General features: G+C 38.8%; 1 protein-coding gene across 1 annotated transcript; it reads right to left on the bottom strand.

Moving 5' to 3' along the window:
• Positions 1 to 2,295: 2,295 nt before the first annotated feature.
• On the bottom strand, positions 2,296 to 17,855 carry BLOC1S5 (biogenesis of lysosomal organelles complex 1 subunit 5). The gene is made up of 5 exons (XM_088521746.1): positions 17,721 to 17,855; positions 15,127 to 15,209; positions 12,899 to 13,028; positions 11,449 to 11,507; positions 2,296 to 4,378 (listed from the first exon to the last, which is right to left on the bottom strand). The coding sequence occupies exons 1-5, from the start codon at positions 17,830 to 17,832 to the stop codon at positions 4,205 to 4,207; spliced, it is 558 nt and encodes a 185-aa protein (XP_088377872.1). The 5' UTR covers positions 17,833 to 17,855; the 3' UTR covers positions 2,296 to 4,204.
• Between the last annotated feature and the right edge of the window lie 1,068 nt (positions 17,856 to 18,923).

Here is an 18,923-nt window from a genome sequence, read left to right as displayed (position 1 = left end):
TAAATGTAGGCTGCTCCTTCTGCCCTCCTTTCTACATATGAGCTCATACATATTTGTATGTATTTGCCCATTTAATCCATACAAATTCACTTAAGTTTTGCATCTTATATAAAATATCATCTTGCTTTATGAAGATCTCCTTTCAGACTTTCTATGGCGATGGAAAAGATATGCCCATAATTGTCTTCAATAAAGTTGTCATTACTTTGCTCATTACATATATACATAACACTGCCACCTATACCACTGTGAAGGTATTGCATCTAACACTGAGCACCCTCCAGAACTGAATAGAGTACTATACTGCCCAGGGCTGAAAGAAATCCCATATAATACTTCCTTTATAAATTGTGCACTCAAAAAAAAAAAAAAAAAGCATTTTTGACTTCTCCTCTCTCTTTTAAAAATCTGTGTTATTTGGAATTTCTGAATAATCTTATGATTAAATGATTTATGAAAGCTGTATTACTCATTAAAATGCTGCTACAGTAGCTGCAATCATATTTTCCTCTGGATTCTACTGTATCTTCAAAAATAGAAGGCAAGCTAGACTAGCAGTACCGGGTATACTGTATCTTTATCTCTTTGAGAAGATAAACAATAATAATTGGCCTGTTTAAAAGTTTTATAATGTCCTCAATACCCTTTGTCTCAAATAGCTTCTTCAAACTCGATCCCACGCCCTGGGCAGCCATGAAAGGCGGCAGTTTAAGGTTTTCATGTCTGGTGCTGAGTCTAACTTTAACCTATGAAAGACCCTAATTAGAAGACACGAGTACTACAGATGCTATCAAACGACATGCACAAAAATGACACTACTCGTCAACAGTATTTCGCCCCGACATTTCTCAGAAAGGCTAAAAAAGACCATTTTAGTATGATTTACATAGTGCCTGGCGATCTGAATAATATCATTTGGTCCACTTACACCAAATCCTGCATGAGACCCGAGGGCAGGAAGATTTTCCGTGCAGATCGCGCACGGGAACGGACGGCGCTTCCCGACTTTCCCAAATGGGCTTGTGCTGACACCTATTGGGGAAAACTTGGCAATCTCAAGTCATAGCCCTGACACAGAAGCTCGGGAGGCAACTACAACCAGTCATCAAGCAAACATCAACAGATGATAACTCCATTTATTTTCAATTTAATTTGTCTAATGAAAAAATAGTGCTTGAGGAAAACCTTTACAAACCATAAATGAAAATGGCAGAGTATGCCCAAAACTCCGCCTGTAATAGTGGATTTTTTTTTTTTCTATTACTTAATGTTAGTATTAAATATTACCCAGTATTAGCATAGAAAGCACAGTAAGAACAAATAAATCAGCTTTCTCTCCCCTCCAAATAAAAAAGTGAGACCTGAAATGCAATATATCCCAGAGATAGTTTAAAAATGTTTAAAGCAAGATGGCAATAGACGAAACTTTAATTCTTAAACTACTTAGTTATTACTCTTAATTTTCATATGACAAAAAGCACCTGCTTATCGCTGTGCATATGTTAGAACTGAAACATGACTACTCCAATGATTATATGACACCAAACACACTTCTAGCTACTAAGCACAGTTCAGTATAATAAAGAATGTTATACAAAAAGTTATATGCATAATTTGGTGAAAGGAAGGATTGCAAAACTCACTTCCAGCATTAGAAATTTAATCAAACGCTAAACATCCGATCCAGCTTCGACAGGGATCAACGCAAACTTTTATCAAGTTTGACAAGGATTAAATCATTCCATAAACAAACAGCATAAACCAACTTTGAAACTACCTCATTTCCCCCAGCTGGTTAAGACCCTGTGCTGGATCCAGAACGTGACACCTACGAGGACGCCGTGGAGCACTACGGTGTCCGGTCTGACCACGCTCTCACCTCGCTTGGGAACTGCTGAAGAGAGGGACCTTTCTCCGCACGTCAGATATTGACATAAGAGATTATACAATTGACTTAAGAGATTAAACATAGCAAGCTTTTTTTTTTTCCTTTTTAAGCACTATGACAGAAAAATAGGTTTTGTCTAAATGTTGGCAAGTTCATCCAAAGGCAATATATGCATTTCAAAGCATCTCAAGAACTACAGCAGTTGTATACAAAAAAAATGAAAGTCAGTGAATTCAGGATATTTTTCAGATAGTCCCCCAATGACAGCAGGCTAAGAATCAGACACGGAAAATGAATAAATGTCATTTTTTGGCATAAACGTACCTGTATGGTTCTGAAAGAGGAACATATTTTCAGCACCATTATATTCAGCACCAAGTTTTTCAAAGAATCAGGAGACGCAGAAGTTTTTGGAAATACCTCTTTATTTTCCAGTGGACATCCAACTTGCAAGACTTATATCATTGATTAAGAGCCCTCAAACTGAAGGAATCCTAAGTTCTACAGCTCCAGTGCACGGTTAATGAGATATCTAAATTTTAATAAAAATTATCAGTGCAAAAATAAAATGCATTCAGAATACAGTTAAGATTAATTTTGTTATAAACATACTTGGGCTTTGGGTACATATACATTTTGTAAAAGAGAAGTCACCTTCAGTTTGCCCTCAAAATGATCAGAAACTACTCCAGACTCAACTTTAAACAAGAACTATTCATAAACGAAAGTCTGAGCTTAGTTATAACATTCATCAGCAAATAAGCTGAAAAATACTGCAAAAGTCACCTCCTATTTAAATGGGAGCTGTTCAAAAAGAGGCTTTCCTCTTTTTCAAGTGTGGGATACTTTAGACACATCTATGGTTTTTTCCATCCGCAACAGAGAATTCCCAACATTCCAGCATGCCCCGGTGTCGGCAAGTCCTCTTTTCAGTCCAGATACATGACGATGATTGATGAAGCTGTCGGGCTTACAGTAGCAGACAGAGAAGCTTGGCAGGAATTCAGTGTTATTGAAAGAAATCTCAAATACTTATTTCTGCTCCTCTACTAACCTTAATCACACTATCAACATGCTGCCAGGAATGGAGCCTTGACACCAAGCCATAAACTTACACAAGTAACCATTGTTGGCGTAGAGCTGCTGCAACACAGGTAAAGGGCAAATTCTTCATATTTTTACCTGTTTCCATTCTATACTAAAGAGCAGTTAAAATACGAAAAGATATTTCCTGTACTATGGGTTAACTTGTTTCAAAAATGCAAATTTCATTAAGTTATGATGTCTCATTTTGCTTGATTAATGAATGGATTAACTTCTTCAATTACCTTGTTGTGAAATGTAAGTATTAAATAAAGGAAAGCACTGACAGGAGCCTCACATACTCCATGAATTAGTAAGAAAACAGATTGGTACTACAGATGTTTTACCATTAATCTGCTGATTTGCAACACAAATACAGAAACAGAAATCTTTCTCTATTGCTTTATCAATTAACAAAGCTCTGTCAAGCTTATCTGCTAAGTAAACCAACAGTAAGCCACATCAAATATTTAAGATAAACACTGTACTAGCTAAAATGGAATACAAAGACCAATGTGCTTCTCATGATTACCTCCGAACTTGTTTTGCCTTTGCTTGGAAGAGTAATGCCTAAAGGAGAGATCTGAGAGAGGGAGAGTGAGTAGATTTGTTGTCCAAAGTCACTTAGACACTTGTACTGGTATGTTAGCAAGAACCATTTAAATCTCAGCTCAACTTCATAATACTTTGGATGCAAATGCCAAAGTTGGAATTATGACTGGATTTCAACCCCACTGAGATTTTTCACCACTGAATTTTCAAAGCCTACTGTATTCTGTAACACAAGCTGGCTTTCCCAAAATCCATGAATGGGATTTATAGTTTTCCCAGTTTGGCTCCAGCCATATTTAACTGCAAATTATTACATGTACTTTTGTGGGGCAAGGCCTGTGATTGCATACTGGGATATTTAACATTAAATAAGGCTCTGTTTTCCCTAGGGATATGATACTGTCTGCACAGGCAAGTAACTCCAGCTGGCGTCTGTGAGCTGATGTAGTCACATAATACAGTTTCCAGTTGAACCTTCCAACACACTGAGAAATACTGGCACTCCACTGACCCTGAACAGAAGGAGCATGGAGAGGCACTTCAGCTGAAAGTATGCAAAACTTTGCTTCCCGTACCAAACCTGTGGAGGAGATTCTCCTTCTTTCTTACTTGTTTCAGCTTTCCAACAGAATCTCAGTTTGGTGAGCCGGAAGCAGCTGGATATTGGCACATAAAAGAGGCTTAAAAAGAAACGTATTTGGCCAGTTCTTTCTCCATGTGGGCATACTGCTCCTTGAGGCGCTGCACGGCCTTCCTGTGCTCCTCGTCCACCTCTGCTCGTTTGCTCTCTTGGTCTTTCATGAACGTCTCCCACTGGGCCACGCGCTTCCCGTCTCCAGCCCTTAGCTTGTCAGCCTGGAGGGGAGAGGAGGAAAACGGGGAGTTTTAACAACTGCTTCCAGGGAACAACAGTGGCTTTAACGAGCCCATGAAATTACACAATGTTAACGTATCAGAGAAAATGGACTTTTACTTCAGCAGAAGGTAGAAGTAGGAAGATGGGTATTTATAGTTATGTGGTATAGTAAATGCAGAAGAAATGATGATGTTTACAGCACCTTTTACATGTTAATATAAGCAGACGCAGCATCCCATGCTGCAGGCTGGTAACCACATAAAATTGACTACATAAAAGGAAAGTCACTTTAAACTTCCTAGTCAACTTCTCTCAGCAGCTGAAGCTGACAGAATATATACAGCTATATACAGAATATATACAGCTATACTGTTGCAGTAGTTGCTGCTCTAATTACTGACAATATTAGAAGTACTACAGCACTGCAGCTGATATAAGCATGGATTATCTTGCCAACTCAGATTCCCTTTTAAAATGATCTTCTGATCTCAGGAAGGCAGTATTTGGTGTTTTTAGTGCAGTATTTGGTGTTTTTAGCTCTTGTTACCAAAAAAAAAAAAGTCACTACAACAAATTTTGTTTTTAGTTTTAGGTTTGCTAGCATTTAAAGAAACTGCACACTCACATAAAGAGACTCAGAGAGACCACTGTTTAAGAAGCATTTTAATCTATTTTGGGATAGGTTCTTAGTAACCAAATTAAAAATAATTAAAATAAAATGTAGCTACTCTGTTTCAAAGTATCTTGGACCTCTCCAACTAGAAATGTCAAAGAGCTGGAAAACTGCGCCTCACATGCCAAGTGAGTGCAGTGCCACATTATGTATGCTGCGGATTAAAAATGCATTGGAATCAGCAATACCATCGGCTGATCTATGTGGAAAATAGTAGGCCCACTATATTTCATATTTGTGCCTGGTAGACAAAACAATATCTTAGCCAATTATGTATGTTCATTACATAAGTTCACACACACATCACCAGAGATTGAAGGATCCACTTCAACACTTAAGACACAACATTTTTCCCTACTGTTTGCAGTGTGAGATACACCTAAATAAAAAAATACATCTATGTTTCACAACAAATAAAGATGGTTAATAAAATCATGCATAAATCATCTATGTCAGCCAACACTTCAGTGTTTTGCTCCTCTTTTCTGAAGCCCTGCTACTTCTCTCCAATGTCCCATTCAATGAAATATGTTTTTACATACTGGAATGATTTTTTTAAAGTAGAACACTTCCACTACCATGTGGTGTGGAAGTTCAGCACAGTCAGATACAGCCTGGATGAAAAAGCCTCCCAGCATAGAAAGGAAAAACTGAAACACAAAAAAGACACAGAAGTTCAATATTTTGAATGTGTCAGTTAGCACTTCTGTTTTAGCCAGCCAGCTCTCACTGTGATTTATGCCTAATAAACCTCATAAGGCAGTTGTTCTTATGTTTGTACCATTGTCCAGCAAGAGAGAGAACATCAATCAACAATGACTATTTCCTATGTTCAGAATTGCAGAGCAAGAGTAAATACTATTATTTAGCTTCCTTCTTTTAGACACCTGCCATTAAACTAAATGCAATGGAAACCCCTTCATGTAATCTTTACTGCACCACGTGATATGTTCTGCTCTTAAAAAGACACATTACAGGTTAAACACTTTATTTTTTACTGAGCAGTGTTTCCTATACTATGGAACAATATTAAGCCAAGATCTGTTTTGTTTGTAACACACACAATAGTAACTACTAACTAAAAGGATCTTGGGTGTTTGTTTGTGGGGAGAAGGAGGCCTGTCCTTCACCTCAAATTTTTAAACTGGCAGTGAATCACCCACCAGCAGGATTACAAAGTGCCTACCTGAACCACTCACTCCTGGATGAGCCCATGCTCCCGAACGGCACTTGAATGGCTTAAAGCAAACATGAGATGCATGTTGCCATTTGCACCTTCCACAGGACCATTTCAGTTCAAGAATATAAAACCATTTAGCTGGCAAAACCACCGCAGACACTCAGGGAGCACAAAGGTAGATAATTTGAGTTTTGAGTTATCAAAATACTGATCTAACTCCTTTTGCCTCCAGAAAAGTCTGTTCCCTTCCCCTTCTCAATGTCTTTAACTTTTTTTTATTTTATTTTATTTTTTCCTGGCACAAGAGAAATGACACTGAGAAATAAAGTGATGCTACAGCCAGTGATACAGCCAGGCCATGTGGGTTGTCTAACACACATGTTTAGTTTCACAGAGTGGGTTTATGCTGGAAACAAGGCAACCTACACGATTGCACTTCGAGCCTTTAACACAGTGAAACTTGTAAGCATGAATAAGAAACACTTTATAAATCAGAAGAATAAAATTAACACATGCTAGAGTGAACAAGCAAGGATGACAAATACCAATTACAAGACAGCAGAGACTGTGAACGCTGCTTTCATTCTCACAACCTAATAACAGTCTGAAAAACTTCAATGTAGAAGTTCAATGAACACTTTATGCACTAAGGCTCTCCTTGACAGATCACAAATCCAAATCCATCTGGTATCAACAGGACCTGCAAATCGTTAACACGGTGCCAAGCAAATATGTTCATGTTTCAAGATGACACCTATCACGCATGCAATCTTCCTCTTCCTACCAGATTAGCAATTGTGTGAGCATAGAAATAATAATTCCTAAAGGATTTGTGCCTTCAAGTACACATCTTTCAAACAAGGCATGCTTTGCAGTGCAAGTTTGCTTCTTCTCAGAAGTTAAAGAGCCCATGCAGAAGAGACATAATTAAGCTCCAGTTGGCACTTGAATCTTCTTGAATATGAGAGATTCTACCAAAGACAGATTTCTCCTACATTCAAGTCTGACTGCAAGACTCAAAGGCAGTGGATGCTCCACTTGAAGCTAAGGCACTCAAACTTTGTACTAAGATACAAAAATGGAGCTAAACACTCATCCAAGGATGTCCTTGAACATCTTGGTGTCCTGTAACAAGCTGCTATAGTGATACAGCCTTGTCCTCAGCAGGACACTGCTAGAGGCTCCTAAGGACACAAGCACCCATGCAGGACACCAACACCAGCTCCAGCACATAAACAGGCCACCAAAAGATTCAGTTCATCAGTACAAGTTCCACGTTGTTCTTCAGCAAACAACCTTCAGGTTTGCCCTGTTTTCTGCTTCCTTTCTACAACAGGCTCCACTCCATGTCCTCTTTATATCCAGTGCTACTAACTTCTGTGCTTTCTAAAACTGACCCTAATATCCTAAAGGAAAAACTTATGAAATCAGGACACTCTGGAAAGATAAAATGTCTTAAGTGCAACTGTAGGTGTAAAAAAGCTAGAAAACATAAAGGTACTTGGAAAATGAAACAGTCTCACTTGTTAAATTTGCTGTTGGCATACATGAAAACATCCACAAATTACAGATGCATATGCATTCAAGATGCATATGCATCATAGCATGTATTGGTTAAGTCAAGTCAGTCTGAAAAAGTAAAGTTTCCAAAAGTCAACATTATTAGGTAATGACCTGTAGAGACATACTGAGGTGTTTCATACCACTAAATTATTAATTTATTAATAGATTTGCAGAAATTAATATAAAAAGTCATGTCACTGATGCATGTCAGATCAAAATGAGCATGTGTAGAACTGGATAATTTGCCTGATAATTCATTTTCTAATTGACTTTATAAAAGCAATGAAAATAATATTTTTATTTTAAGGAAACAGAATTTCAGGTTATTTTCCATTCCTTCTTATTTTCCTTTGCCAATAATTTGTCCATGTCCTTGTACTACATTTCCCACTCCTCAAAGTATGGCAAATAGAAAACTAATAACCTCAACCTATTGAAATAGTAATTAATACAAATAGCTGCTAACTTCCTAAGCTGCAGCACCCCTGGCTAAGACATATTAATTCACTGCACATTTAACCCGTGCTAAGTAGAAACCATCACGAAACCCTCATTGCACACCATTTAATAGGTGCCATCTTTGAAATACAAACTTCCTCCTCTTACTACCTATGAACTGAAAACTAAAACAAGACACTCTAAGCATCTCCTACAGTTTGATTACACAAGTATGACAACAGCAAGAGTGATCAGTCCCTACAGATTTGTATGAACTTGGTGATGCTGACACATACAAAGTTCCAATGTTTATAACCACCTTTACAAGCCACTTGTATGAAGAAGAAGGGGGAAAAAAAACCCCATACAATTAAGATACAATGCATTATGTGAAGGGCTGTTCTCTTCTGAAGAGTTCCATGAGGTTTGTCATCTGCACACCAAACACACAATCTTGACTCTTCCCGGAAAACCTGCTGCTGCTCTGTGCTGTCAGCTGTAGATGCTGGCCTTATTTTTTCTAGAGTAGTAATGTGCTGCTGAGGTGTCAGAAAACACCCAGATCCTTACAGTAATTAAGAGAATAGTGGACAGAGAGCCCATCTGGAGGTCAGAGACCTACGAAGGGGTTTAGGTTTGTAACCAGCATATTAGAATCCAAAACAGATTCTTTGCCTTCTGCTAGCTACCACCTAAACATGGAAATGGTTTATATCTCCAGATGTCCTAGTTCCAGCAGCAGTTTCCCCAAATGCTTCATGCTGGCTGTATGCAGAGTAGTCCAGGCAGGAAAATGTTTGAAATGAAGATGCATGAAACTCCTCACTTTTAATTGCAAATTTTGAATTGCTTGTGATGACTCGTAAAACATAAAGAGATACTTTGACTTTTAGGGTTCAGGGTTGCAAATTAGAGAACTCTAAAATTTCACAAAGAACAGCACAAGTCAACATGAAAACAGAATATTTTCACAGAACAACTTTACAGACCACAACCTAATTTAAAATCCTATCTTTTGTCATCTCAAGGAAATAGTAAAACTGAGTAATAACACTTTCAGAACTCTAGTTCTACTCCTCTAAATAGCTTACTGCTCTACATGGCACTAACATAGCTTTGCCCTGTTGATTGCTTCCTCACATTGGGACATCAATTATTCGGAAAAAAAAAACCATTAATCTGATTATGAAATCATTTTTTAGGCCAACATTGTATCTTTGAGGTTCAAGCAATGTGCAATATCAGCAAAATTTTCTTATATACTGTACAGAATCATAAAACAATTTGTACTTATTTCTATTTTTGTTTTACAGTCAATGGTGATGCCAGAAACCAGCCTTTGGGAAAATATTCATATTTCAGTAAATCTTGCTCTTAATATTGCTTGGACTACTCTTTTTTTTTTGCTGAAGTTAAACAACCACAAACATTCAAGGTAGAGACAAGCTTTGGGAATTGTTACTGTGCTAGTCAATGTTACAAAAAAATAAGAGGGGAGGCTTATTATGGGAAATCTTGAGCAACTTCCAGTATAAGCCTGCATCCTCTGTATACAAAAGAAAGTACTAAATTAAAAAGAAAAAGAAATACAATACACGAATGCATGTTTACAGAGTTTCCTGATTAAGTCTTCTCTACTTTCCCCTACTTTAAGTGATACACGGCTTGAAATAGCAGCTAAATGTTACCATCTAAATGGGGAAAGTAATCAACAAGGCAGGGATTTCATGAATACTTCTTTCAGTCCACACTCCTGTAAGCACAAATTATTTTACACCTAAAATAAGACAGCAGGTTGGGACAATACAGCTTTTCTTTTACTGATAAAGTAGCTAACAAAGTAGCTGAAAGGAATTGCAAAGATAATTAGTAAAACAAATAATTTTCAAACTCATTTAACTCAGCAGAAATTGAATTAACTGCAAAAACTAATGCTATTAATTTCACTGAGAACTGCAAACACTAATCACTTAATACTAGATCTTACAGAAATGCTACTCTTTATAACATTCAATCAGCGAAAGAAGAATGAGGAAAAAAATATTTCTTCTCAAACTGCTGAACTACAGAGCCAATTTTATGGGCAATTCAAAAGTTACCTCCTCACTACTTGTCACTTTGGGAAACTTTTAAGCCAAGAAGTCTTACTATACAATCTTAAAGAAATACTAAAAATTCTAAATAATAGCCATCAGTATTGCACCAGTTCATCTTAGAAAATAGCAGAAATGCAAGGCTAATATTACAAAAAAGAACAGTTACCGTAATTTAATAGGTTATAAAACTTATTGCTATTTTACTTTAAAAACAGCAGCAACAGCACTATAAGATTTTCCTACTAAAGTCAATCGTACACTCTACTGTGTTAAAACACCATACACAAGCTCCAGGCCCAGTACTGCACCCGTCACAGTACCAGTATTCAACTGCAACTGAACTGGCCACCATTGATTACAAAAAGGAAAGAAAAATCTGGCTATCAGTTAACATAAATCAATGCACAGCCTATTTTGCATGACAGCCAAAGAAATGTCCACAGTTTTTCTAAACCACTCTGTGATTGTAACAATTTTGCAAGTAAAATAAGTTTCAATCATGAAAGAATTATGGGAAAATGTCAAAATAATTTCTCATATAATTTTCCAAATTTTAGATTCAGAGCACACTTACTTCAAATGAGCAAAGTGTAGCCAACTGAAAATGATTCGCATGTTCCTATAATATAGCCCTTCATTAAACAACCCATCCACAAGTGAAAAAACACTTCCTTTTCAACAAGCAACATGTATAATATGCTCAATGTTTTGCACTACCTAGGAAAGATTTATATTTCCATTCTGGTAAGTCAGTAGATGTTTTTTGTTCCACAGAAAATACACTTTTCTATTTTAACTTTTCCTGTATGTGACAATTATTACACTCTGAGCTAGGAGAGGAAAGTAAAGCAAAAGAAATAAAATGTTTCCACACATCAGGAGATTGCAGGAAGACCTAAGGATCCATTACACGACTGCTCCTAAAATATACGGTGGCACACTACAGTATGCATTTTATAAATACAGAAATTACTCCATAAGAAGTTTTACTCCAAGTACATAAAATACAGAAATAGGAATTTCAAAGTTTTACTTTACTGAAGGCAAGTAGACTGGTTGTACAAGCATATAACAGGCTTACTTAGTTGCACTATAAAAATCTATCCAGCCATCCTTTACCTTCTTTTCTTCATGTTCCTTCTCTTGGAATCTACGGATCCTATCGTTGACAGCTTGCACTAAAATGAACAGATTTCAATAGATCAATTTGCTGCTCTAAATCAAAAAGAAACTCACTTAAAGACATAAGGCTTTTGCAAGTCAAATATTCTATGCATACACTATGTTTTTTACCCATTGGAATACTTATCTCTGCAAGAAAAAGCTTTGCTACCATTTGCAGGAAATGCTTTGCAGTGATAAAGCCATTTAATTGCAGTGATAAAGCTGTTTAGTTTCTTTCATTGCGTATTTTTCCAACCAAATAGAATAGACATCTTTAAAAAAAACACCTTTATGCTGAAGCCTGTTCTATCTTGAAACTAAATCTCAGAAAACTTATCAGTAGAAATAGGAACTGTATTCCTATCCAGACTTTTTTTTTTAAAACTTATTTAGCAGTTATTGTATGAACATGATGCAGAATGAAATCACCTAATTTCTCCAAAGCAGTCATCCCTCTCTCACTAATACAGCCTATAGTTTAGTGGAACACCATACTCATCTGCCATCGTCTTGAAGCAGTACTAATCATGATGGATCTCATGGTTGAATATTAGAAAGTCAGGGTGCGATATCGAAGCTGCACTGCCACTTAGAAGTTATTAGAACAGATACTTTATTTGTACAGCTAAATTCTACGTTTCAAATATTTTCCTGTAACCTTTGTTATATGTGCAAGAATATCTACCTGTACTATCCTGCACATGTGAGCAGCCATATAAAGAGTAACAAGAATACAAATGTTTATACAACATATCACACACGCAACCCCCAAGCCCCTATATTCACTTGCTTTAACTTCATAAAATTAGCTCCAGATAAAGCTTTATAGTCACACTCCTCTTAACCTTTTTGAGAAGCTATCCTGATGAATAAGACACAAAATTGACAAAATTAGTACAACATTTTATAAACTCTTTCTTCTAAAATCTGAGGAATAAAAGAAAAAGCAGATGGCTATAATTATGTAACTACTATTAATATATAAGTATTATTACTACTTACCTATTTATGGCTAAAGATAATAAAACTCAACTCATCACACTTCATATCTAGGCACCTGCAAAGTTTCACTTTGAATAAAGGGAATCAGTATTTTGCTTTCCCAGCAGAACCTCCTGTTTGTAAGTGCATAGTATAAAACTGACCTGAAATAGCTTCTCCTGAAGTCAACATGAAACTCCAGTGTAACCTTAACCACAGTTGTGTTGGCTGGACCAATAAATAGCAGAATACGTCCCTGTTTGTTCCCCATTGACATTTCAATGATATGATTAAGAAAGCACATCAATAGCAGAAAACTATCTAAAAATGGCAATTCTTCCACAAATCCAATCTGAAACCAAAATCCAAACTACATTATTCTTTAAAATGGTGCAACGAGAAAAATAAGAAGATACTTGCTTACATCTCTTGAATGTTTCATGTAGATTGTCATGCATCGCCTGCTCGCACTTTGGAAGAATGTGTTCATTTGTCTCAAATGTTGTGTTTTTCAGATTCTCAAGCACTCGCAGCTCCCGGAGGCCACGTTTTTCCTGCCAGAAGAGTGAAAGAGAAAGGATCTTTATATTTTGCGACGTTCATTTGCTGTTGCTATCTGTGTCCTACTTACAGACATTTTTTTGAAGTGAGACCTTCCAACCTTTCCAGTGATTCTCAATGAGATACATATGAGATATACAAAATAAAATGATTTGATGAGTAGATGTCTAATAAGGAATTCCACTTGGTAAAATAAGTTGTTTTCCCAGTTAATAAACTAGTAGCTTTATCTCAACAGACTGTACTATTGTCTATTAAAGTGTTACCCTGCTTCTTTAATATCACAGATAAAATAATGTTTTATATGGATAAAACATTATGCAAAAAAATGATTTATATATTAATCTATAATACATAACTGTATATCAAAACCAAGAGAGAAACGGAGTTTAAAAGCACTTTTATAATTTTAAGCATTTTTGCAGCTGAGTTGTTATGGAGAAAGAGAATAGCACTGATGCTACTTTCTTGATGTCTGGCCTTCCAGATCCCATATGGTAGAGAATTAAAAAAAGGCAAATAAGACTCTTCTCACTGAAGCAAATTAATGGAGTCAACACTAAAAGATAACATATATATATAACTGATTAATGTGGTGGCCCTTTTGCCTTACTGCTGATCATGATGATTTTTTTTTTTTTTAGATGAAGCAGATGATGATTTATTGTTCTACATGAAAAGAGGAAATCTAGCTTTTTGAAACGATAGCACTAATTCTACTTTGAACTTCCCTGGCACTTTCCTTAATATAATAAAAAGGATTCTGGGACCTATTCTAAACTCTTTTTTTTTTTTTTTTTTTTTAACTTTTAAGGTTAGAGGTAGACTTGTAGATAAGCATTCCTGTACTACAAGCTGCTAATCATATAGCAATAATAAACAACTAAACACTACATATCACTTAAATTATTAATATATCCATTTTAAAATTTCAGAAACAGAGACACAGAGAAGTAAAGTAGCTCCAGACTTTTTGAATGCAAATCTACATATTCTCACTCAAAAAAAAAATCTTTAGACACTAGATGCTAATCACTAGGAGTATGGGGGAAAGGAAAGAGAGCATAGCTCTATTATGAGTAAAAATGTCTGTAACCGCAAAGTTAGAGAAGAGAGTCATTTTTGTAAGAAATTCTAAATACGGATAATTCTTTGCTGTCCTATTTTTCTCCCAAAAGCATAAACCAGGTATTAAATTCCTAGCACAGATCTAAAAATACGTGAAATCTACATAAGAAAGAAAATGAGATTTTAAATATGAGAAAGCTACATGAATTTAATCAAGTCCTGAGGCTAGAGAAAACTTTTCTATTTCTGTAACCCATGTTTGAATTTCCTTCCTATGAAAAGCTATGTAAAACTATTTATTGTACCCTTTAATTTATTTAGGGAAAAAAAAAATCAAAAAAGATATATCATTCCTTTATCATTCCTCAAACCCATATAACACCAATCTGATGATGATTTAGTTTGCATTCTTATTTGCTAAACTTCCATAAATACAAACTAGCTTTACTTAAAACAACTATATTTGGAAACAAAAATTGCATTAAAATGAAAATTGTAATAATTTCTGCACAATAGAATACTACCAGGGCTACATATTACATTTTCAGAAATAATTTTAAGATTTTAAATCCCATATTATTTAAGAATGAGGAACTACTTTTAGTAACAGCCTTTAATCGGGAAAACATTATACTTTTCTAAAGTTCTGCTGCCACCTTGTGGAAACTGCATTACAATTCCAAAAGCAGTGTTGTATATAAAGGATTTTTTACACTCTTAGTACGCCAACCTTATCTGCAGCCAACTATCCTGTTTTGAATGGTTTCTTACTTTGCATAAACTCAAGCTCTTCTCTTCCAGTGACATTATATTCTTTCACAGAACAAAAATAAGAGCAAAATTAAAGGACATACTCGCTAACAATATTTTCCTTGAGCAAATTAGACCTCTCTAAGGTATAAGAAAAATCAGATTTTTCTGAAGTAATTTACACACATACTATATTCCCTAAAAAGATGCTAAAATTGTTTAAAGTTCCAAACTATGACAGGTTTTAGCATATGATAAGATAAAAATACTTACTTCAAATTCTTTAATGAAGTAACGTATTTCTCCCTGAATTACCGGTCTGTGATCCAGTAGTCTTGAATGAATTTCCCCAGCTTCTAAAAGATTAAAGGAAGCCAAAAGTTAGTTTTAACTCACCCCATCCTAGGCAGCACACCACACTTAAAAGCAAGAGGCACTACTGCTAACAAGATACCTATGAATCTAACAGAAAAGCAGGATAACACCTGTTGGGTATTCTATCTATTCAGCAAACTGACAACTTAGTAAACGTAGTATTCTGCATGTCACACTTCTCCGTGTGAAGGTCAGCATTCACAGCAGCACAGAAGGGCTGGTGTTGGGAGGGACCTCTAGAGGGACCTCGTCCTGTCCAATCTCCTTGCTAAAGCAGGAGTACCTAGACCAGGCTGCCCAGGACCATCTCAAGTCACATTTGGAAAATCTCCAAGGACAGTCACTACCTCTCCAGACAGCCTGTTCTAATGTTCAACCACCCTCACAGTGAAGAGGGAAAGAACGAGAGAAAAATTGGCTCCATCTTCATTACTCCCTCCCATCTTACCACATAGATAAAACGTCCCGTTTCTTCTCTTTTCCAAGCTGAACAATCCCATCTCTTTCAGTCTCTCCTCAAATGACACATACTCCAATCCTTTAGGTACCTTTGTAATTCTTTACTGGACTCTCTTCAGTAAGTCCATAACTTTCTTATACCAGGGAGGCCAGAACTGGTCATAGCACTCCAGATGTGGACTCAGCAGAGGAGAAGGATCACATCCCTCCATCTCATGGCCACGCAGCCCACAAAGTGTTTGGTCTTCTTGGCTGTAGGGAACCGCTGGTGGCTCATGGACAACTTGCTATCCACCAGGACTCCCCTGGTCTGTCCCTGCAAAGCTGCTCTCCAGCTGCTTGGTCCCCAGCCTGTCCTGGGGCAGGGGGCTTTTCCTCCCCAGGGATGACACCTGGCACTTTCCTTTGCTGACCTTCATGAGCCCATTCCTTGCCCATTTCTCCAGCCTGTCCAAGTCCCTCTGAATGGCAGCACAACCCTAGGGTGCATCAGCCACTCTTCTCAGGTTTGCATCATCTGCAGTCTTGCTGAGGGTGCACTCTGGCCATTGATCCAGGTCATTATCAGAGATGTTAAACAGTAATGGCCCAGTATTGACCCCTGTAAAACACCACCAGTGTCCAGCCTCCAGCTGGATTTCACCCACTGCACACAATCCTTTGAAACTGCCGGTTCAGCCAGTTCCCACTCCACCTCACTGTCCACTTGCCTACCTCCTACTTTATCATTATTTTTTTCTAGGAATCTGTTATGGGAGATGGTGTCAAAAGCTTTACTAAAGCCAAGAGAACCAACACCCACTGCTCTCCCTTCATCCATCAGACCGCTCATCTCATAAAAAGTTATCAGGTTAGTTAAGTGTGATTTCCCCTTCGTAAATTCATTCTTCTCGTCCTCCATGTATTTAGAAATAGTTTCCAGGATTAGCTGGTCCTTCATGTTCTTAGGAATAAAGGTGAGGCTGACTGGCCTGTAGTTCCCTGGATTCTCTTCCTCACTCTTCTTGAAGACAAAACTGACATTTACTTTCTTCCAGTCCTCAGGAAACTACGGTCATAGAAGCCATATTGCTGACACCATCTGTGCAAAACATCACTGATCTTCAGCATCCTTCTGATCCTCTTCCCCACCCCACCTTCCCCAACCAGGATCAAGAAGACCACGTGGGTCTCCAGGCCCTTGACCATCACCCCAGCGTCCGTGGGGTGTCCCAGCACCCTCCCCTTCAATCCTCCTCCTCAATATGCAGGTTCCAGACCTGACTGACAGTGGTTCAAATTTGAGACAGCGCTGAACTAAAGACATCAGTTCTACACAGACTCATGGCTTAAGGTAAGGGAGCTTTCTGCAGTGAGTGACAGGAGGAAAGTTGACCACAAAGGAAAACGGTCAGTGTTCTCTTGTTCCCTGTATGCCAGAGCTAAAGAATTGGAGATTAATCTTAAAAATACCTTTACAACATTATACGCACGTATGCCTGTATATATACATGCACAGATACTTGTATGGATAAAATAGGAGAAATACACTTGGCTGTTGCAAAGGAAAATCACGCTTACTTTACGAGAGCTCTGGTAGTGTATCAAATGAGAACTAGTCCAAGAAAAACAGTATGGTTCCATAAGTGCTTAAAGCTGGCGCTGAGCCAGCACTGCCATCCAAAGCAACTATCCTACTTTGCCCTCTGCCCCTGAAGCAATAACCTGAACCCCACCTCATCCTTCCCGCCCCCCCCCCCCAAAAAAAAGGATTACTGAAGGAGTCTTGCAAATACAGAGAATGACATAATTACATCAAAGAGAGTTTAGGAGAAAATACTTAAAGCTTGTACGGTTTCAGAGGTTAACTAGCACAAAACCCAGGTGCTCAGGAGACGCTTGGCCGCGTTCCTGTGACCAGCGGCTATGGAGAAACCTAAGGGCAGCCACAAGGGCCCCAAGGCCTCCTAAAACGAGGCCCGCCCTCCTCTGCAGCCCAACGGGCGGCCCCAACAGCCGAACCCCGACCCCACCGTCCCCTCCCGCCGACCTACCCTTGATGATGGGCTGCAGGGGGGACCCGGCCGCCAGCGGCTCCCGCCTCCTGTCGCCGGGCGGCGACGCGGCCCCTCCGCGGCCGGGGGACGCGAGGCCGCCCCCGCTCATGGCGCCCCCGTCCCCGCGCCGCTTCCGCCTCGCTCCCGTGCCTCGGTGTGACGTCATCTCCGCGCGCCGAGCGCCCCCCTCCAGGCGGCGGCGGCCGCCGTTGCTGCGGCAACCGCAGGGCACGGGCGGCCCGTCCCGGGAGGGAGCCCGTGAGCGGCGGGCGCGTCCCGGGAGCTGCGGCGGGGAAGGACGGGGCGCCACGCAGCGCAGCACATGACCTGAACGCCAGGAGGAGAAGCCAGACCTTCTGTAGCGGTAAAAAATGGACGCCGTAAAACGGGCCTCCCCAGCAGGTTCCGGTTGGGAGATTCGGTATCTGAAGCCTAAAAAATTCAGATGAAATTTCATGGAATGAAGCTGCTGGAGCCTCCAAAGACCAATAATGTCCAGGCTGACAGCGTCAGAGAAACCCTCGCGATTGCAAGGGGAATGCCTCGAACACAGAAATGAGGCACATGCCCTTCTCCTGGCCTGCTGCGTTTCCCTGCAATCCCCAGAAAAGGGGAGGCGGGGGAGAGAGGGAGGGCAGGAGGGAAGGGTTGGGGCCAGGGAGCACGGGTGAACTCAGATAAATCCACGTGCTTTTGGGGATAGCATTTATGAGCACTAGTCATGGGACTTGTGGCTTGAGAAAAGTAAGAGTAGTAGTCTAATTGATAAATGTAAAGGGCAGACGCCAGCAAGAAAGATCCCTGTGCTTTGCATTATATTAAACCATGCAATAGTATCACGATATGTTCCTCCCCCTCGCTCCCTAAAATTACTTTTCTCCCTTACGAAACAATATATGAAGCAGCAACTTTTGTTTTTGGCGGGGTGTCTTTGCATGTATCGAGTAGTTGCTAGGTTAAACTGAAGCTCGCTGAGGTCTCTATACTGGGGACAGGGGAGGTGCTCCCTCCTTTTTCTATTACCATTTTATGAGTAGCAGTATCTCTTTCTTCAAAATTAGTTCTGCCCACATTTGACTTTGCACTTTTTTTATAAGTAGCAACCACTGTCTTGAACAGGAAAAAATATAAGTTCCTCCTCCCCCCATATTGTTTTCTTCCCAAAACTTCCAAAGATGACCCTGTCATTAAACTGTGTTG

The sequence above is a fragment of the Tinamus guttatus genome, unplaced genomic scaffold, assembly GCF_059628265.1.
Source record: "Tinamus guttatus ecotype Peru unplaced genomic scaffold, ASM5962826v1 Tinamus_guttatus_pri_ptg000131l, whole genome shotgun sequence".
Taxonomy (NCBI): domain Eukaryota; kingdom Metazoa; phylum Chordata; class Aves; order Tinamiformes; family Tinamidae; genus Tinamus; species Tinamus guttatus.
Note: the sequence above shows the minus strand (reverse complement) of the source record. Positions and strands in the feature narration are given on the sequence as shown.

What these genes read in the sequence shown, in the direction of transcription:
- BLOC1S5 (XM_088521746.1), bottom strand. Translation starts at nt 17,832, where the DNA reads ATGAGCGGGGGCGGCCTCGCGTCCCCCGGCCGCGGAGGGGCCGCGTCG. An exon ending in ACTTCATTAAAGAATTTGAA is followed by an intron (nt 13,029 to 15,126) that starts GTAAGTATTTTT and finishes CTCTTCTGGCAG; the next exon opens with GAAAAACGTGGCCTCCGGGA. An exon ending in ACATGAAACATTCAAGAGAT is followed by an intron (nt 11,508 to 12,898) that starts GTAAGCAAGTAT and finishes TGTTCATTTTAG; the next exon opens with TGCAAGCTGTCAACGATAGG.